The 19,093-nt window shown below is 43.4% G+C and overlaps 1 protein-coding gene across 6 annotated transcripts in view; it reads left to right on the top strand.

Annotated features, from left to right (window-relative positions):
• cabin1 (calcineurin binding protein 1) overlaps positions 1–19,093 on the top strand; it is a 45,757-nt gene that overhangs the window by 21,783 nt on the left and 4,881 nt on the right. For all 6 annotated transcript variants that reach the window (XM_034594824.1, XM_034594825.1, XM_034594829.1 and 3 more), the window contains 5 exons: positions 9,399–9,562; positions 9,659–9,755; positions 9,894–10,568; positions 13,900–13,974; positions 18,523–18,781. In XM_034594824.1, the coding sequence (XP_034450715.1) occupies positions 9,399–9,562; positions 9,659–9,755; positions 9,894–10,568; positions 13,900–13,974; positions 18,523–18,781 (1,270 nt within the window). The remainder of the gene's footprint in view (positions 1–9,398; positions 9,563–9,658; positions 9,756–9,893; positions 10,569–13,899; positions 13,975–18,522; positions 18,782–19,093) is intronic.

Genomic DNA, 19,093 nt, shown 5'->3' with positions numbered 1-19,093 from the left:
ATTGACAGAGCCAGGGCTTTGTAGAAACATGTTTCCCTAACACAGACAGAACAGAACACAGTTGAGACAAAAAGTGTGTTGGATAAGAACCAATACACCTTTTAAAGTTAAAAATGATGCTGGTCCATTCTAAGGTTATTTGATAGACAATTCAGTAGCTATCACGTGACTATAAGTAATTGTTTCCATAAGTGATCTTTTATTTTACAGTATATGAAACATTGTGGCTATGGTACATGGGCACTTTTCTGTGCTCTGCTGTCAGGTCAGTACGTGTTAGTTTTCCTTCTGGAGTAACTCACTATCACCTGTGCAGGTTGCTGGGTAAGTGTGTTCACACTGAAGTAATTCTACTGGTTCTTTTTAAACCTCTGCCTCACCTCCGGCTGCTTGTCAAAGCACAGATGTAGTAATTTCACACCTGCTAGAAGGTTTGGAAATAATGTGATCTCAACCGGATCTTTTTCCCTTATTGCATACAAGAAGTAGTATGGTCTCTGTATAACATGTAAATCACTGAAGTATGACCACATGTATGTATGACCACATGCTGGTGGCTAATGATCTGTCTGTATGATCGCTGAGCGTGAACAATTTGCGCACTACTGTTAGATTTAAGCTTTTCCTCAAATATTATTGACATAATTCAGATAGATGCAAGAATTCAGTCTTAAATACAGATCAGTAGACACGTGCTGCTATAAATTGAATCACACCGTGTGAGATAGAATTATCAGCCTCTCAAGGCCTCTGTTGGGTTCCAGTGGAGGAGATTACTCTGCATCTGTGATCTGCTTTGCTTGTCTACTTTATTTACCTCTTTCCACTTGAAGCAAATATAATGTGATTTTCAACGTGTGATTCGTCAGAACCTAAATGTGCTCACTTTTGTTACAGAGCAGATAAAACCAGAATGTCTGCACAATGTCAGATCAAGTCAGGACGTTGTATCAGTCACATGTCAGGGTGTATTTTGGGAGTGCATATGATTTTGGACATAGAGTCAAACACTGACTCCAACAGGCCTCTGCTAACAGACTGTAGAAGAGATGTGGGCCAGGTCTGAGCTGGAGGAGAGCACTGCAGCGCTCTGGCTCCCACTGGGTTCTCACAGAGCCCCGTCTGGAGGCAAACCTGCCACCCTGGCATACCAACTGTTGGAGATTTACTGTTCTCCACCATAGGACAATACAAACCCTTCTAAAAGCTGATCAAACCTGCCCGTTTTCCAAGAGTCTGTGAGGGCAGGGCAGTTGTTACCTCAATGAAGGATTTATGGTTATGTTTTCATCAGTTTTTTTTTTTTTACCCTTGTCCGCTTTTTATTTCCTTTTTAAGCAAGATTACAAAAAAACTACTCAACCACGAAACTCGGTGGAAGGATACAGTACGCGTTGGTGTGGGTCCAGATCAGTGGGTGGAGCCAGGATTTTTTTTTGTCACAATCTTAAACACTAAGGCATTTTTTTTTTTTTACATCTTCCATGATTTCTCAGAGAATAATCTAAATTAAAGTCTGGATTTAGTGAAATTAAGTTGGTTTCTAAAGAGGACTGTTGAGCCTTGACAGAGTTATGAACTCTACCATTGCCATTCTAATTGTATTACTACCATGCATTGTTAGAGCCTTACTCTTTTTTTTAATCTAGTGAAGGATAAAGTCACTGTTTTTACAGGTAAAAGTAGATTTTGAACCAAAAGCCTTCAAGTTAGCTTTTTAACACTGTATACTTCGGACAGGTCACTCTCAAGCCGACAGCTGCATTTGAGCCTAACTAATATCTCTATCAGTTCCATAAATACATACATTGTATATCAGTAATTTCTTCAGTGACATAGTGACCATATGAGTCCACGAGAGCTGATACATGCGTCAATCACATTGAACATATGGTACAAATCACACGGCACCTTGAAGTCAAGGAGACTTGACTGTCGGCTGAGTGTGCACCTCAGTGAGACTGTTAGTGAATAGTAAGTTCCCTAATGTAGGTCATGATGCCCTACTTTTTCCTCTTGCTTTGGCTGAGTTACATTAACTGGGACCTACATTAAGTAACCTATATACTGCAGATAAAATATGATCCAGATGAGGTTGTGCTGCATAATTTATTGATGTGGTTGTCGACACAACTACGTCCCTAGGACGATCAGCTCCCTCTTAAGCCAATAGTAAACTAATAATAGTTATGAGCCGCTTTCAGACATACACTGAACACCAGATATCCCCCGGACATTCTCCGGAGGGGCTGTATGTGTGAATGCTAATGTCTAGTGGGAGCCTCCTGAGTTTCTAAGGACTTTCTCCTGCCGGTCCTTTAGTATAAAGTCCGAAGAAAGTTCGGAGGAGTTTATGTCAGAACACAGCAAGAGATCCCTCACACGATTCACTGTGAGCGAGTGAGGGGGCTGTTATGAAGTTTTGAACACGCGGCAGACGCAGAAATGAAAAAAACAAAAGGTTAACAAATATCTCCCGCTGTAAAAGTGGTGCCTCACACGTAGAAGACACTGACAAGATATCAAGAGAGCTTTCGGCAATTAGGGCCGACACCTGTTTTGATGTCCTGTAAACAAAACCACGTGATCTCTGCACCAGAATTAATACATTACCTCCTGACTCTGCCTACTGCACCCCCCCTGCCCTGAACACTCCAGAGATTTCTGTGTTGGTAACACGTCTGAGTGGAGAATCTCATGCTGCATTGTTCATGTTTAAAAGGCAACCTCCGCAGAAAGTCCGGACCCAGTTCTCTGGACTTCCTCTGGAGGTAATGTCTAAAAATGGCTATATAGTGTTGTTTGTTTATTTATTTTATTTTATTTTTCTATCTACCCTATGAGTTTGGTTCTAGGGTTTGAGATGGGTGCTTATTGATTTCACATTCAAATTTTGTAATGCTTTCACTCAAAACCCTGTGCAGTCTAATATACCCTGCTTGTGCTTAGATTTACTCTACTTGTGCTCAAGCTGTGCACTTGCACTCAGATATTTTGTTGCTTCGTCAGATTTCCTGCGCTCCAGCTTCAGTTCTTCTCCTCATGCTCACACTTCTTCTGTGAATCACGTGTAATGACTGCTCTCATATTTTCTTCTGCAACAAGTCTAAATCCCCCGACCAATGGAATGCAGGTGTACTGTTGACTAATGTAATTGTCCGTTGTGATTGGGTTAAGTCATCCACTGCTTCATTACGTTTACATCAGCTTACTGTTAGTGGGTTTGAAGGAAAAACAGCACATTCATGGAGCAGCTCTAAAGCCAGATCAAGGGCGGTACAATTTCATTTGTCAACACCACACGTGGCATTCTATTTGTTGGGGAACACACAAAAAAGTCAAGTGCAAAAAAGAAATTCCAAGAGCATTGGGAGAAATCAGAGAGCGGAGGTTTCCAGGGGGTGTTTGCATGCAAGCACAGGGATTTGAGTGAAGGCATCACAAAATCTGATGGTGAAATCAACAAGTCCTGCTCTCACACGGAAAGACCACACTCTTAAATTAAGAGGAGAGAAAAACTTAAAGTAAAATCATAATGACATAGATGAAGTGAGGTTAATATTTCCAGATATGGGATGAAAATGTTTTTGCTATGCTGCTTTGGCTATTTGACATTCTTTTAAATACTGGCATAGATCTCTGTTGTGTGATAAATAAATCCTGCATATAGCTGTTTTTTGAGGAATAACATATTTACTATTTATCCATCCATTACCTATTCTGCTTATTCTTGGGGGTTAGAGCCAAATCCCAGCTGACATTGCAAGAGATTTTAGAGGTATATCTTCCCCTGAAATAATAAAGATGATGTAGCATAGCATGCTACCGCTTTGTATGAGAAGGCTGTATCTAATGTTCTTGGTTTTAACGCTGCTGTCATGCTAGAGCACCTATAGCTGCTCAGAACTACAGTTTAGGGAGCGTGTTTCCCGTGTGTTCACTCAGGCTCAGCGTTACCTCCTTCCTGTGCCCCCGCCCCAACCCGACACATCGCACACACATACTCTTGCTTACATATTCTTCCACCCACTCACTCGTTCAATCGCCGCAAAGCTCCAGAGAAAATAAACGTTCTTGTTGATACATTCAATACAAACAAAAATCCATCTTGGTCATGTAACTTTTCACAGAACGTGTTTTGATCTGATACTGTCTATTCATAACAAGCAAATATGTTTGATTCCACTGCTTGAATGCTACTTTGCCCATAGGTAGGCCACTGTGTCTTGTTTTATTAAGTTAGAATGGTCTTCTGGGGAACAGTTCCACTTGCATTACTTCCCTCGGTTTGATGTATGACTTGAACCTTTGTGTGTTCAGCTGTGCAATTTGCTGTAGGTGGAGCTCCAGAACCTTGTTTTCTTAGAATGTTTTTTCATATGAGGAGGCGTATTTGTCCAATGAAAATATTTTGTAGATTCTGATTAACATCTTGAAGGGTAACCCTGGCTCTCAGTATGCTTCTCACTGCCTGCCCTGCGGTCTTTACAGCCTGACATTTTTCAGCAGGTTTTTTCGCCTCACTAACAAAACAGGAAGCTGGAAAAACAAGGTGTGTTTTCTCAGTATGTTTGTGTTGTTGACCAGCTGGAGAGACACGAGCAGAGTTGAAAGAGAGGAAAGGAGAAAGGTGAGGGCTGAGATCTGCTGGCTGAGGAAAGTGTGTGTGTGTGTGTGTGTGTGTGTGTGTGTGTGTGTGTGTGTGTGTGTGTGTGTGTGTGTGTGTGTGTGTGTGTGTGTGTGTGTGTGTGTGTGTGTGTGTGTGTGTGTGTGTGTGTGTGTGTGTGTGTGTGTGTGTGTCATAAGCGTTTCTGCTCTACGGTCTGGGTATTCTCTGGTTAATGGAGACTTTTATACAAACCTGTCTTTTTTCCCTTTTATGGTTCTCCTCCACTATCGGTGTGCTGTCCTCTTCGTGCATCCCACCACATTGATTTTGATGAGTTGATTGTTCAGCCAGTTTTTTGCGCTCATGTTCTTTTCCTGTTGCTCAGTCTTAAGGGCGATCACGCTTTACCCCTCCCCCTGGCTTTTATTCGCCCTGCTCATCTCTCCTCCTCTCTCTGTTGCACTCGCTCTGTTTCCTCATTACTCTCTCACTCCTCTGTTTGTGTGTATATTGTGTGGGTGTGCACTAATGGGCGGGAGTTTCTCAGCTCGCTTTCCATTGGCTGGCAGAGGCCTAGGAGGGTTGGCTGTGTGCTGTGTATAGTGAGAGAGAGAAGGCAAGAGAGAAGGGGGGGGGGACAACTCCAGCAAGCTGGGGTCAGGGGAGAGCGGAGATAGAGTGCGTGGGTGTTTTTGTTTTGAGATGGCAGTGTTTGAAAGCAGGGGAGAAGCGAGTCAGCTTGTCCGTCAGTGGCATACTGAGCTTATAGGCCCTGACTCCAGTGCTGCTTCTCCTCTTCTCCAGGCAGCTGCCATTCTCCCCCTCATCTTCTTCCTCTCCTCCTCCTCTTCTTTCTTCTTCTTCTATTCCTGTCCTACCGTGTGCAGCTGTGCTTCCCTCCTCTCCTCTCCGGCTGCTGTCGCTGCCCTAGCACCCAATTGCAGCCCACCCTTTGCTCTCAAAGCCTGAACCTCTCTCAGGGTGGAGGCGCTGCTAAGGCTGCTGGTGCCGCTGCCGCCAGCAGGAAAACTGTCCAAGAGAAATACTAACGCGGGTGTCGTGCAGTAGCTTTCTTTGGTGATGGTGAGTGGCTTTCTCTGCTGCCTTCTGAAAAGTTGGTGTTGATTTTGGTGTGAGCATTGTTCCTGTATCATTTTGTGAGAGTTGGCTTTGTACTTGGACTGCCTCTAAATAGTTGTACTGAAGATCTTGTAGTTGTTATGTCTGCATGTCATGCACACTAATACAGAGAAGAATGTAGAAACAGCCAGATGCTGGTCGCACTAGCAGCTAACCAATTATTGCTGATGGTTATTCTAAAGTTGTATCTGGCTGGTAACATGGTAGAATTGTAGTTTGTAAAGATGCAGTTGTGACTGCTGGTTACTACAAGACATATGGACGCACAGTTTGTGCAACTTTCCTGCAGTTTGTATTTTAGGCCTGTGGCTTTCCTGTCATTGATGCATGTGAATTCATGAGTAGATGAAGCAGATAAGACAAGGTCCTTCCTGCAAATAGCAGGCAGCATGTTGTTTTGGTTCACTGTTGCCCCTGCTCCTTTTTGGCATCCTGTAGCAGTCTTCGTGTCATGTTGCTCTTTTTTAATAGTTGAGTATGGCTATGTCATACCACATTTTTGTTTGAAAAGAGCATTTTCAAACCAAAACCATCTCTGTCCACACAAGCGTTTTGGCTCTTTATCATTTTTAATTCCCGTCCATACTAACACATTATGGGCATGCCAGAGTTAATGGTAAGGCATGCCCGGGCTGGTGTACACTGGAAGCATTTTGTTGTTAGGTGCAGAAAGAGCCAGGCTTCAAACTAGAAGCAGTAAGGCAAAAATAAGAGCAGGGATTTCTTTTCCGGACAACAGCTATGCTTGTAATTGATTATCCATGTTGCGCTCTACACTGGTAGCCGAGGTTAATGTTGGTTGTTTTCTTCCGGAAGTGGGTCATGTCAATCAGCAAGCAGTTGTGAGTGTCTACGTTATTGTTTCCAAACATCTCAGTTTCAACCCGTCCCCTTTAAAACGCTGCACTGGAGGTTTTCAAACTAAAACAGGCCAGCAGCATTTTCAGATGTGTGGATGACAGGCGTATCCGTAGCAGAGTTGGTGCATTTTCAAACTAAAATGTCGTTTTAGGATGTATTGTCTGATTGGGATAAGAACATATAATAATAAGGCCATAAATTGTTCAATATTTCTTCTCATGCCATACAAACAAATACATTATTTTGGACCTGAAAATAGTTGAAGGAAAGATCAGTTTCATTTTGTACAAAGAGATTTTCTCATCATATATTCATCTCTTGTTCATTCCTGGTTCACTATGCATCTTAATTTCTCTCTGTGTCTGTGATGTATCGGTCACGTCTGTGCCAAAGCTGTTGCTCCAGATATCAAGCAACAGTCATATTTTCTCTCATAAAAAAAGGGGGGGGGGGGGGGAAAGATGCTTAAAATCATTGCAGTTAAAGTCTTATAAATCTGCTTTAGCTGTTGTGCTACAGCATAATCTGTGTAAAGCCATGGCTCTGCTTTCCCTAAACAGATTTGCTGTGGCTGGATGGTTGTCTGTTGAAGAACAGCTCTCCTGCTTTAGAGATGTCTTTCTAAGTGAGCGTAGCCCACCCTCTCATCAGACTTTTGTTAATCTGTGCATTGAAAGGTTAAAACCTTCCCAAGCCCTGGCTGATTGCATCATATAATAACAAATCTTTTTTCACACGCAGGCATGAGAGCCATTTACATGTTTTTTCATAACCACTGGCTGTGTGAAGCGGGATCATTCCACCAGCTGGATCCTGTAACATTTTAACAATTAACGAAAAATCTGCATATTTACAAATCTAATGAAATGCCTATTAAAAAAATTATTAGATACTAGGTCCTTGATTCAGGATTTTATTGGGAAGTCTTGGAATTACACACAAGCAGCATGCTTTTTCTGTGACCATTTTAGATGGTCAGATATAGGTCTGTCCTGAGGAATGTGTTTTGTTTGGTTTTCTGTCTTGCTGTTTTCCTCTACAAAGGCTTTCAAAATCGCCCAATAATCTGGAGGGGTCTTTTTAAGAGGAGCATCAGCCTCCTCTGGGCCTTCAGCGGCTGGTAGAGCCATCTCATATTTGTTTTTGTTCCTCCATCTCGATATGGTCATCTTTGTTTGGTCTCACAAACGTTTTTTTCCGAGGCCTTGGCTGTACTCTGTGCCATGTGCTTTGTGACGTTACACAGCCTAGGCTACCATCTGCACTCGCTTCAGTAACTTCAGAGCGCAGGAGCTTGCCTCGCTGCACCTGCTGAGAGGACATGTGCTCGCTGAAAAAGCTAGACCCATCAAAAAACACACCTCCTCGCGCTCTCTGCAAAGGAGGACTGTGTTTGTTGGCAGCCAGTCTGCTTGTCTGTAGCATTGCTTGGACAGAGCTGAACACTAATGAGGCTGCCTATCATGTGTGCCTAGAGAGAAACCCACCCACCCCCTCCTCCTCAACAGCTCCTACATGGTCAGTCAGCCTGCAAGATCTCTCCTGCAGCCTCTCCATTCCCTCTTTTAAGGCTTTCTTCTTTGAATACCATGTTTTAACTCACATTACCCTGATTTCCCTTCTATTTTCTATTTTGTATGTCTCTCTGTTAATTGTTTATGTGTGTCATACACTCCATAGCCCTTTAAACATTTGGAGTGGCAGCAGAGAGCAGCCATAAAAATATAAACTTACAGAAATACACTAATAAGCCTGTTGGCTGGTCCAGTCAGATGTGAAGCCAGTTACATGCAGACAGCATCTCCTACACACCTTTTTAGCCTGCTTGCTCAATGTTTTTGTAAAGTTTGCGACTCTGGAGGGGCGGCCTAAAGCTCACCTGGTAGAGCTGCCGCTCCATCGAGGCTGTGCCTCATCCGTAGCGGCCCGGGTTTGATTCTGACCCGCGGCCCTAAGCTACATGTCTTCCCCCCTTCACAGCCTGCTCTCTGTCCTATTCAGAACTGAAGGCCCAAAAAATTTAAAGTAGGCGACTCCAATCGGCCACAACTCCAGCCAATCAGAGTGCAGAACAGGGTGAAGGTGGTGAAGGTAGTAATGATAAGGTGCCCCCTGATTTTTTACATTTTCTTTATTGTCTGTTATCGTGGAAATCCAGCAATAACCATGTGTGTGAGGGACAGAGAAACACTAACTCAGTGCAACTTATATTAACTGTATTGGGCTCAGGTCAGACTCTAAAAACAGAATACCTATGGGTTTGGATCTGGCTCTTTTAGTTGTCTCTCAGGCCCGGGTCAGGTTTGGACAGAGAAATGTGGCCCGAGCCACTCTCTATTCTTTACAAGTGATGTCTACTGAAGAGTTTCACCTCCTCCAACCTGAGGTGTCATTCTGTGAGCTGGATGAAACGGAAGAACAAGAGGATCAGTAGGATTCACCATGTTTTTTCTTACCTGTGTTTTGTGATGTAGTTTGGTGACCAGTCGGGGTTTCTCTTGGTGAAAGATCATGTAGCATATGACCCCACCCCCCTTCGTCAATCAGTCGTGTAGTATGAATTCACAACAATTGACTCCCGATCAAAAGATGGCGTGTATTGTCAACTCGGCTTAACTGTACCATGTTTAGAAATCAAGTTTTTCCATTTATTTCTAAACTAAAAACAAAGAAGTGTTTGTGTCATGTTCCATTTCCAGATTATTGAAAACAAGTATTTTCTTTTTTGGATTGTTGCACAGTCTGACTCTGCCTCTTCTTCTTTTCTTTTTTTTTTTGTCCCCTCCAGGGAATCTGGCGAATTCCAGTAGATGAGATTGATCGCCCGGGAAGTTTTGCATCTCATATGAACCGATCTATTGTCCTCTTGCTGGAGGTGCTGTCTCAGCTTAAGGATCACGATACTCTGCTGAAAGTCTCTTTCATGCTGCAGAGAACCCCTGACCAGGGAAAGTAAGGACCAACTTTGTATGCAATGACTGTTTCAGTTATGTTTCATGTATTTGTTCCATGACATTTATCCTCGCTTCTTCTTTTCTTTCATTGAAGGAAGTATTTACGGGATGTTGATCGCCAGGTTTTGGCCAAGAGAGCATTTTTCCTAACTGTAAAAGTCCTGGAGGACAATCTGAACAGTCTCACTGGGGTAAGAAAGCACAACTCACAGTACTCACACTCACACACACTAACACACACACGCACACTTAAAGCTGAGAGCTGCTCAGTATTTCAGAAGTTTGCCATGCACACTCCACATTGTTTGACATGTTTTGTTCTCTTTCAGGTGTCTGAGCAGCTTCTCAAAGCGCCTGCGCCCTCCATGGGGGAGATGACCACAACAGACACATCCAACAGGCCCAGTTCAGAGGACAGCAAGCATGCACTGCCGAAGAAGCCTGTGCTCACTGAAGGAGCCACTGACACAGGGCCCAGGGATGCCTCACAGACACAACATACCCCAACACCACCATCCACAGATAAAGGGAGTAATGTGCAGGAGAGCTTCCCTGGGAAGGTGGAGACCACTGGGAGTGTGGAGCACAAGGCAGGGCCAGAGGAACCCATGGATTTGGACACTGGCCACTGGAAGTCCTCCACCACCACTGACTCACAGGGCAACCTAATGGAGGCCGGGACCTCCCTGAGTGCTGTGGAGCCCCATCAGAAAATGATGGACAGCAACCGGACACCAGAGCTGTCTCTGGAGGAGCTAAGTATCAGTTCCAGGCAACAGCAGCTACAAGCCTCAGCACCCAAGGTCACTCTGGCAGCCAGTGGGACTGATCAGGGGCTACTACGGAGGCCGAACAGGAAAAGGAAGCTTCTGGAGGACGTGGAATCTGGAAAAACCTTACTGCTTGATGCCTATAGGGTGTGGCAGCAAGGCCAGAAGGTCATGACCTATGATCTGGCACGCATTGAGAAGATCATGTCAGAGACTTATATGCTCATAAAACAGGTATTCCTCATTCCACATATCACACCGGATCCCTGTGCTGTATACACACAAATAACATTATTACTGCTAGTATATGTGCTGCTGAAATGTGTCTTTCTTTTTAGCTGTTGTGCGACATGAGTGAGTGAGTGTGACACCTTTTCCTGTTGCCAGTAGAGACGTTTGCCTTTCTGGGTTATTTTGGTTCATTTTTGAGTCATGTTTGATGCCATGAAAGTGCTGGAAACCAAAAAGCTCTCTCGCTGGGTGCTGCATGACGGACTGAAGTTAGACTATTGGTCAGCTGCCTGATTTGGCTTAAACAGTTTAAATTATCAGACCTTTTAAACAAACTTCAGAGAGTCACCAGTAGCCTACTATGTGCAAGTGAGAGGTATGCCTCTCTTGGTGTCTCCTCTGTTCAGTGATAGCCAGAGATGTAGGGCAGCAGTTTGTTACCTGTTTTGGTTTTGCACTGTGTAAGAAACAAAAGCTGCATTCACACATGCACTTCAACCCTGAAATGTTCTAGACATTACCAAGAGGAGCTTCACTGTCCAACTTAGTTAAACTGGACATTAAACAGACTTGACCCTGACAGATGCCAAGTGCAGTCTGTGTAATGTATGATTGAGTCAATGTATAAACAGATAAAGGACTGAAACGGACTGATACTAGACAGAATGCAAATAATATGTGATACAATCACGAATACCTCTGCCATAGTTTTCTACAACATCCTCAATTTAGCATATTGACCACACGCATTACAGCAATATTCTAGGTTTTTACTTAATCTTGCTATTTTGTAAAGTCATGTGTGGTTTATACGAACCACTCTAAAACAAATTGGGAAACCCCTCTTCTAACTGAACTAGTTACAGGAAACCCACTACACAACAGGGACTTCCCCTCTTTACATGTCAGACATTTCAACAAACCAGCTCAAAGTGTTGTTGTGCTTTGACTCTCAATAACCTATATTAAACCTCTTTGATGGCGGTCTCTCTGATGTCACGTGTTTTTAGTTAAATTTGTAAAAATTGATGCATCTGTTGAAACTGAATTCCCACAATTTAAACATTTCCCTGATTGGCCCTGAGATTGAATTTTCGGGCCTGTTCATACGTGGTGTTTTCATCCATCTCACAGGTTATCAGCTCTATCTTCAGGTGTGAACGCACCCAAAATGCATTGAGGACACTTTGAGATCATCAAAGTACTTAGAGATGTCCACCTCCAATCACAACACTAGAGACAAATGTTAATACCAGTTCTGAACAGGGCTACTGATTAATGTTCTGTCAATATCAGCCAGTTATTGCTCCAATTTAAAGACCGTTGAGTGGTGAACGAAATGTTACTGTAAATGTGAAAACAATGACATAATTTTCCCATTTCACTAACATAACCCTGTCCCTGGATGTTTTTTTAGCTTTCCAGCATTGCATATCAGCAACTAGATAATGTAGAGTTGGAGTCACTGACTGTACTGACAAACTACAACTAGCTAGCTACCTCGCTAAAATTGCAAACAGATGTGATGACCATGAATGATATTGCGGTTGCCCGACACAGGTTTCTGTTGCAGAGACCAGTTTTATATATGTATCAAATAATCAGTCAATCCCTAAAATTTGTATCTGCATTGGCTCCAAAACTCCAGCATTGGTGTGGCTCTATGAAGCATGTATATTGGTAAAATGTAAAATACTTTAAAGTTAATTATTACTACCCATAGTTCATAGTAGGAGCAGGGAAAGGACTACTATTTGTATAGTTCTGATTATTGTTTGAATCAATCAGTGTGTTAACATTCATTCTCAGGAGAAAGTTTCAAAGAAAGTTTCTTTGTTCCTCAGTTAATGAAAGTCAAGTTTCAAGTGCTTTCTCTGGCACTGATGATGTAGTTGCACAGCAGCCCACATCAGTCCATGATGCCATATTGACGTGTAGATCAATGTTCCGTACAGAAGTTGCCATGTCACTGACCGTGTAATACCAGAGAGCTGTAGCTCTGCGAGGGACAGCAGAGTAGACATAAGAAATCTGAGGACATGTTTCAGCCTCAGCAGCATTTGTTTTTTTAAATGTTTCTGGAACAATATATAATAAATATTGTGTCAGACACACCCTGAGAGAGTATCCAGAACCAGCCATGACATGTTTCCTGTAGCCAGATGAGTTATACAATTAATATGCCTGGACATTTTCCAGAGGCATTTTCTGAGTGTGCACCTCCTCGCACAAACAGCAGATGCTTTCGTGGTTTTATGGTGTGCTGCATTGCACAGCTGCACACAGTCGAACTTTAAATCTGTACTGTGCATCGTTTTCATTCTTGTTTATGTTTTGTCAGGACAGCTGCATATTTCAGGCGGACAATTCTCTTTCTTACAGCTCACCATTAAGGTGGTACAATTCGAAGAGCCTCTAAATTGTGTAGTCTAGACAGACAGATGGAGAAGTTGCCGCCCGCCATCCCAGTATTTTCAACTTGACAAGTGAAGCATAAATTCTGCTCAATTTTGCCTTTAAAGAGGTTCAGCTACGTGTCATCATGCCGGTCGCTCCTACTACTGTACATTTTACAGCCCGGAACAGTGACTCAAAAAGTGTTGTAATAATATCTTGTGGGTGTTATCAAACACTGCCTGTTAATAACCGCATTGTTTTAAAGGTCCCTCCATTTCTAAAAAAAAACCATGTTAATCCTTCAGACCTCCCTAGGGCTTCTCTGTCTCCAGTCCGATACAGATCACTAGTCTCATTCTAATAGTAATCATTATGTAACACTGAGAAGTCCTCACTGGAAAGTCTGTGTGTTTTGAAAGGGAAAGTTTGCAGCGAGCCAGAGTGAATAGAAAGCAGAGCGCCGTCCTGTCCTGCGTGACGCACTGGAGCTCGACTCAGTCCATTTAACAATTGGCATAATTTGCAAAGTGGAATGTTGCTGCTGTAAAATCCCTCCCCTTGGGGGGTCCCTGAATCGCTGCATTTAACAGGAACATAACAGCTGTGTGAACAACAGCTAAGCTCACCAACTCACTGAACTGGGTCCTAATGGGAGTCTTTCTTTTTCTGCTGCTATGATCAGAGGCAGGAGCTCAGAGGCAAATTCCTACCGGCTCACACAGCATCAGGAGAATTTGTTGTTAGTCTGGCATCAGTGTGGAGATGTAACTTGATTCGTACACAAGACAGGTCCCTTCAGAAATAAATGTTGAATTTGCAGCTGTGCATTCACTGCTCCACAGTCAGTTGAGGTAGTTTGTGAACAGATTTGACACTGTTGAATATGAAGTTCTGTAGCTCCTCCCTAACCTCCTTGTTTGGCTTGTTCTCCCGACAGGTTGATGAGGATGTAGCTCTGGACCAAGCTGTGAAGTTCTGCCAGATACAGTTGGCCACTTCAGCCCAAAGACAGGTAAATCCATGTTAACGTTTCTGCTCGTCTGCCATTTTTCCTGCTTCCTCGACAGCTTATCTCCTTCCTGTGCATTAATGTAGATTATACAGAGAGTGGAACATGTATTTTGTGAATACCTGCACGTTGATGCCAAATACTGCTTTTTCCATCTTGTACTGGGATTAGATTTTCAAGTTTCAATTGTTAAAGGCAGTCAGCAGTTATGTGTAGGGTTTGGTAATCCTGGAAACACTAGTGAGAGCAGGCTACACTTTAAAAACAGCTCCATCCCTCTGTATTCAAAGCTATGCCCCAAAAACACAACGCTTGCTAACTTCAAGATATCGTCTCGGTTTCAGTGGTGAATGTATAAATAGACAGGTCGTTTAGTGTCAGACAGGTGCGCCGACAAATCATTTCAATAGGACTGATTTGTCTTGATTATTACAGTGCTCCCACAGACACCGGCATTTTTTCAGTTTTTTCAGTTTATTGACTGAACGTTAAGAGGATTTCCACAAATTAGATAAAGTGTTACGGAAACAAGTTACCAATCCTACCTTTTAATGATACAGCAGCATTGTTTTAGTGACTTGATGAAGACTTTAATGGCAAAAAGAGAAGCTGTCCTCGTGAAATTATCTTTAAAAACATTATGCTTGTATTTGCAGCAGGTAAATGTTTAGCCAAGCTTATATTTTCTTATAAGATGTTGCTACTTTGGCACTGAACTGACAAACTATAGACTAATTCAAGTTTTGTCTCCAGCAAGCATATCCTTAACTAACCAAGCTGAAATGACCCATCAGAGGTTGTACAGCCCACTCACCTGCTATTACTAGTAGTGAGTAAAATGATTATTTTACTTGTCTGCTATACATCTCATGATAGCCAGTGTAAGGATTGATGTTCTGTTTGTTTAATATGTGTGGACGTAACATGTAGCATCTGTAGTAAAATGTGCCAAACTGATGAGTAACTCGGTAATTCCCAGACTTATTCAAGTCTATCCTACTCCAGCCTGCCAGGACTAAATATAGCTCAAAGTGTGATGTAAATACTCCCTTGTCCCTTTAGCTCCACTCGCTTGTTGCCAAATTTATCATCCGTTTCAGCTGAGCATTGATATGCATGTTGCCTAATAGCCTGGTCAATGTGCGTGTGATTTAAAGGGCAAAACAACAAAGTAATCTGAATTCAAAAATAAACACAAATTAAGTGTGTCTAATTGTAGTATAGTGCTTTGTCCTCAGTGCTCATATTTGTCATCAAAACATGAATTGCTCGGGCTCATCCTGTGTCGGTGACTCCCTCTTCCTCACATCCCTCCTCCTGCCCACACAGGCATCAAGGGTCTCTCTGCCCACATCCTGTTGTCACGGTGATGTTCCCCGAAACCTCCGGCTCATGAGAAGTAGCAAAATAAAATCTCTGTTTCCCTCGTTCACTTATCATATCATCTTGTTTTCCGCATGATCCTCTTTGTCGCCTTTGTTTTGTTGTGTCTTTTCATTCATTTGTCAAATTTTCACGCCTTAACCGATGGCACGGAGATTATGGTGCAGCCGAGGCTGCCTCTGCACACAGGCTCGATCTGCAGTGTAATCAAACTGCTGTTTATGTGTAATTATTGTGCGAAAGGCTCATGTCGTGGTTTGCGTTCAGTTGTAATTGTATGTATTAGGAAATGTGAGTAGGCATGTTGGTGATCTCAGCTTGTGAATATGAAAAAGTCTTGCCTGCTTCTTGCGGATTCACACGTTCCTTCAAGCCCCCACAAGAGCAGAGGCAGATCAGCCTGTATGGTGCTGAGCCGGAAAATCGACTGTGTCGTGCTCTGTGTTTTGTTTGCTCCCCCAGTTTGATGCCACTTCAGGGAGAAAGAATGTTCAGGTTGAATGACCTGTGCTCTTTGTTACTGTCGAGTAGTGAATATCTGATTTATTTTCAGAATCCTTTTGGTTTTGACTCACTTCTTGAGGAGAGGGTTCGCTTTTCAGAAAGACGCGATGATAAAACATTCTCGTCCCACCCTCTGTATATTTAATTAATATTTGTCACAACATTATCAACATCAGCTCAAGGTATCAAGCATATCCTATTGGATGTAATTGTATTAAGGATTTGCTCGTGAAAGAATTTGGATGTTTGCTTCAGTAAACCGCTCCAGTCTCCTTTGGGCAGTCAATTTAATTAACATGTTCTTTCAATTGTGTTGGAAAGAAGACCCAACCTGCACACGACGTTTTACAGCTGCTCTAAGCGGATTTAAAAGCACAATCTCGATAATTGCAAAGAACTATCTCTCAACTCACATTGTGGGTTCTCAGTTCAGTTGCCAGCAGCCCACTCGCACCACTCTGAACACTCGATGAACCTACAGGCTGGCTGCATGCTATGTGCTGCAATTTTCTCAGGTACACTGTATTCTCTTATGCACATGGTCCTGCTGACTTGTTGGTGTCTTTGTTGGTGATGTTTAATTCATGACATGAAGCATCAAAGCTGGCTTTGGAGTTGTGGTGCGTGCTGGAAGCTGCTGTGCTGCTCTGCGTTTGGCTGAATGATCTGTTGCGGTCTAAGGTTTTGGGAGACTACTATTGTTTGTTTGATTTTGCCTGTGCTCGGCTCTGCGTCAGTCCCTCGGGAGCTTCATCAGTCACAGCTCTGATTCAGAGCACAATTTGACTTCATCTCCCAGCAGAGAAAAAAAATTCTATGATAGCTCTGTTCCTGCCAAATTACCTTGTGCTAATACAGTATCTGTCAGAGGCAGCTCATCATGAAAGTAGAGTAATATGCCCCTCACCACTGCCTCAAGGTTTTTGAAATGACGAAAACCATAGCACATCTAATCATCACATCTCGCTCAAAAGCTTTCAGTGTGGCACATATCATGTCGTTTTTTTTGTCTTTAGGTCTTTATCAGCACAACAGTGACATTGTGTGTTGCCATATAGAAACCATTATTTCTTGAGCTTGTTAAAGCTTTTATATAAGGTAGTAACAGCCACTAGGGGTCGCACTGGTACTAGCATTGCTGTACACACCTCTTTTGCCTTTAAAGTCTGTTGTTGTTGTGAAGCCCAGTGAGCCTGTAAGCAGAAACACAATTAAATAAGGTAAAGCAAAGTAAACAATCCAGCTACTTGCTGTGCTGACTGGTAAATGGATCTATTGAGTCTCATCTCTGCTCCTGAGCCTTAAAGGGGTAGTTTACCGAAAAAGGAAAATCCACTCTTTATCTACTCACCACTATGCTGATGGAGGGGTGAGTGAATCGATGCTCCTGTGGTGTCCTCCAAGTGTCCGCAAGCCCTGACATTCATATTTGACTTGAAACGAGGTAATTTACACCATGTTGTAAGCCCTAAAGTTCGCAACCAGAAGTACTGATGCCTGCCGATGTAGCTAAAGCTGTCACCCAAGGGCACGTGCGGGGTACTCCTCAAAACGTCTTTAGTAAATGTGTTGACTTATTTTGGGCCCCAAGCGCAGCACACCCAGCGAGCGAGTGGCTGCTAGCAGCTTGTAAGCATGGCTAGCATTGTTTTCATAGCCATGCTGTATGTTGCACATGGACTGTTTTCAAGAAGAGGAAGCCAAGTTGTTTCTGGTTTAACAGCAGCATGGTGGGCAGGACACGGGTGAGTTCGCAGGGAAAACGGGGGACTACAATGTTCACCTGTGTATCATGTTTACATCACTGTCCATCAGAGCTGGATCCACTTTGCTTTATGAATATGGGGGGACCAACGTTTTCACAGGGAGGGACTCGCATGGACTGATATGAACCTGTAGTAACATGAACATGTGCCCACATCTGCTAACAAAACAAAGAACACAAAGCAGAACGCACAGAGGGAGAGCGACTTCATTCTCTTCTCAGGATGCCATTACTCCACTATATCTTTATGTAGAAAACTGTTGGCTGCTAAAATAATGTTTAAAATCTCATATATAGTATATGACCATAGTTAATATACATGTCTGAAGATCTTGGTTTTAAGGCTTATAAAGGCCTTCGTCCAACTTGTGACCCATTTGAAATTGAGAACAAGAGAAGGTGCATACTATTCACTTCTTTTAACTGTGCTGCTCTGTGTTGCCATGACAGCTGCCGTGGGAGCCGGGTGGCTGTTGTCACAGGTTGTTTGTGCAGCTCTTGTGTTTGAAAGTGGTCCTCGAAAGAACACCCTGTAAAGGGGCTCAGAGGGATGCAGTGTGGTGTAGGGCTGGGTGCTGGGGTGAAGCACAGCCCCAGCACCCAGCACACAGCCCTGTGTACAAGAAAGCCTGTGAGCCCCTGGGGAATGACATCACAACTCTGTTGAGGATATCATTACCTTGTGAAGGACATGTGTGTTGTTTGGAAAGTTCATCAGTATCGACTGTGGCTCACTCTGTTTTTCTGGCTCTGAGTCTCGAAGCAGATTCAGTCTCCTGGGAGGACGATGAGCTCTTCTCAGAAATCTACCTGAGCAGAGGGTGGTTAGCGCTGCAGATAGATCTCCAGGTTTCAGTCGCACCTCCTCACGACCCCCGCTCTTCCTCTGTTTCCAACAGTCTGCAGGAGATGCCCCGACCACCCCTAAGTACGCCAAGGATCACAGAGACCTATTCTTCCCCGCCGCCTTGCCGACGCCCGTCCTTCTCAGCCACTCCATCTGCCACCCGCTGTCCGCCCAGGACGGCCAAGCCAAAGTGGTGTACGAGCCCCTGAGCAAGGTGTCCAGGCCTCAAGCCTCGAGCTTCCACGATCAGCCACAGCACAGGAGAGCAGCGAGCCACCCTGCTGCAGCCATGGCCTTCCTACCACACACAGGTACACCGACCCTCATTCACACCATCTGTCATCACTACATGGTATCAGTTAATTAAATGTACATACACCTTAACAAAAGTTAATACTCCCTCTATACACATATCATTGAACCCTCGTATCCTAGAAGGATTTCACTAATTAAATGCTCTGTTTTGTTAACATTGTACTACTGCTAATGTAGAGCTCTGCTGTTGTCAGCTCACTTTGTAAAGATCCTAATAGTCCTGGAGATCAGCAGGGGGCGCCTGTTGACTGGCTCTGTTATATAACAGCACTCTCTGGCCTGGTTATGTCTTTGCCTTTTGGGTTTTG

Source organism: Hippoglossus hippoglossus, chromosome 9 (genome assembly GCF_009819705.1).
Source record: "Hippoglossus hippoglossus isolate fHipHip1 chromosome 9, fHipHip1.pri, whole genome shotgun sequence".
Lineage (NCBI taxonomy): Eukaryota > Metazoa > Chordata > Actinopteri > Pleuronectiformes > Pleuronectidae > Hippoglossus > Hippoglossus hippoglossus.
The sequence above is the reverse complement of the archived record's forward strand: the minus strand, read 5'-3'. Positions and strand labels throughout refer to the sequence as shown.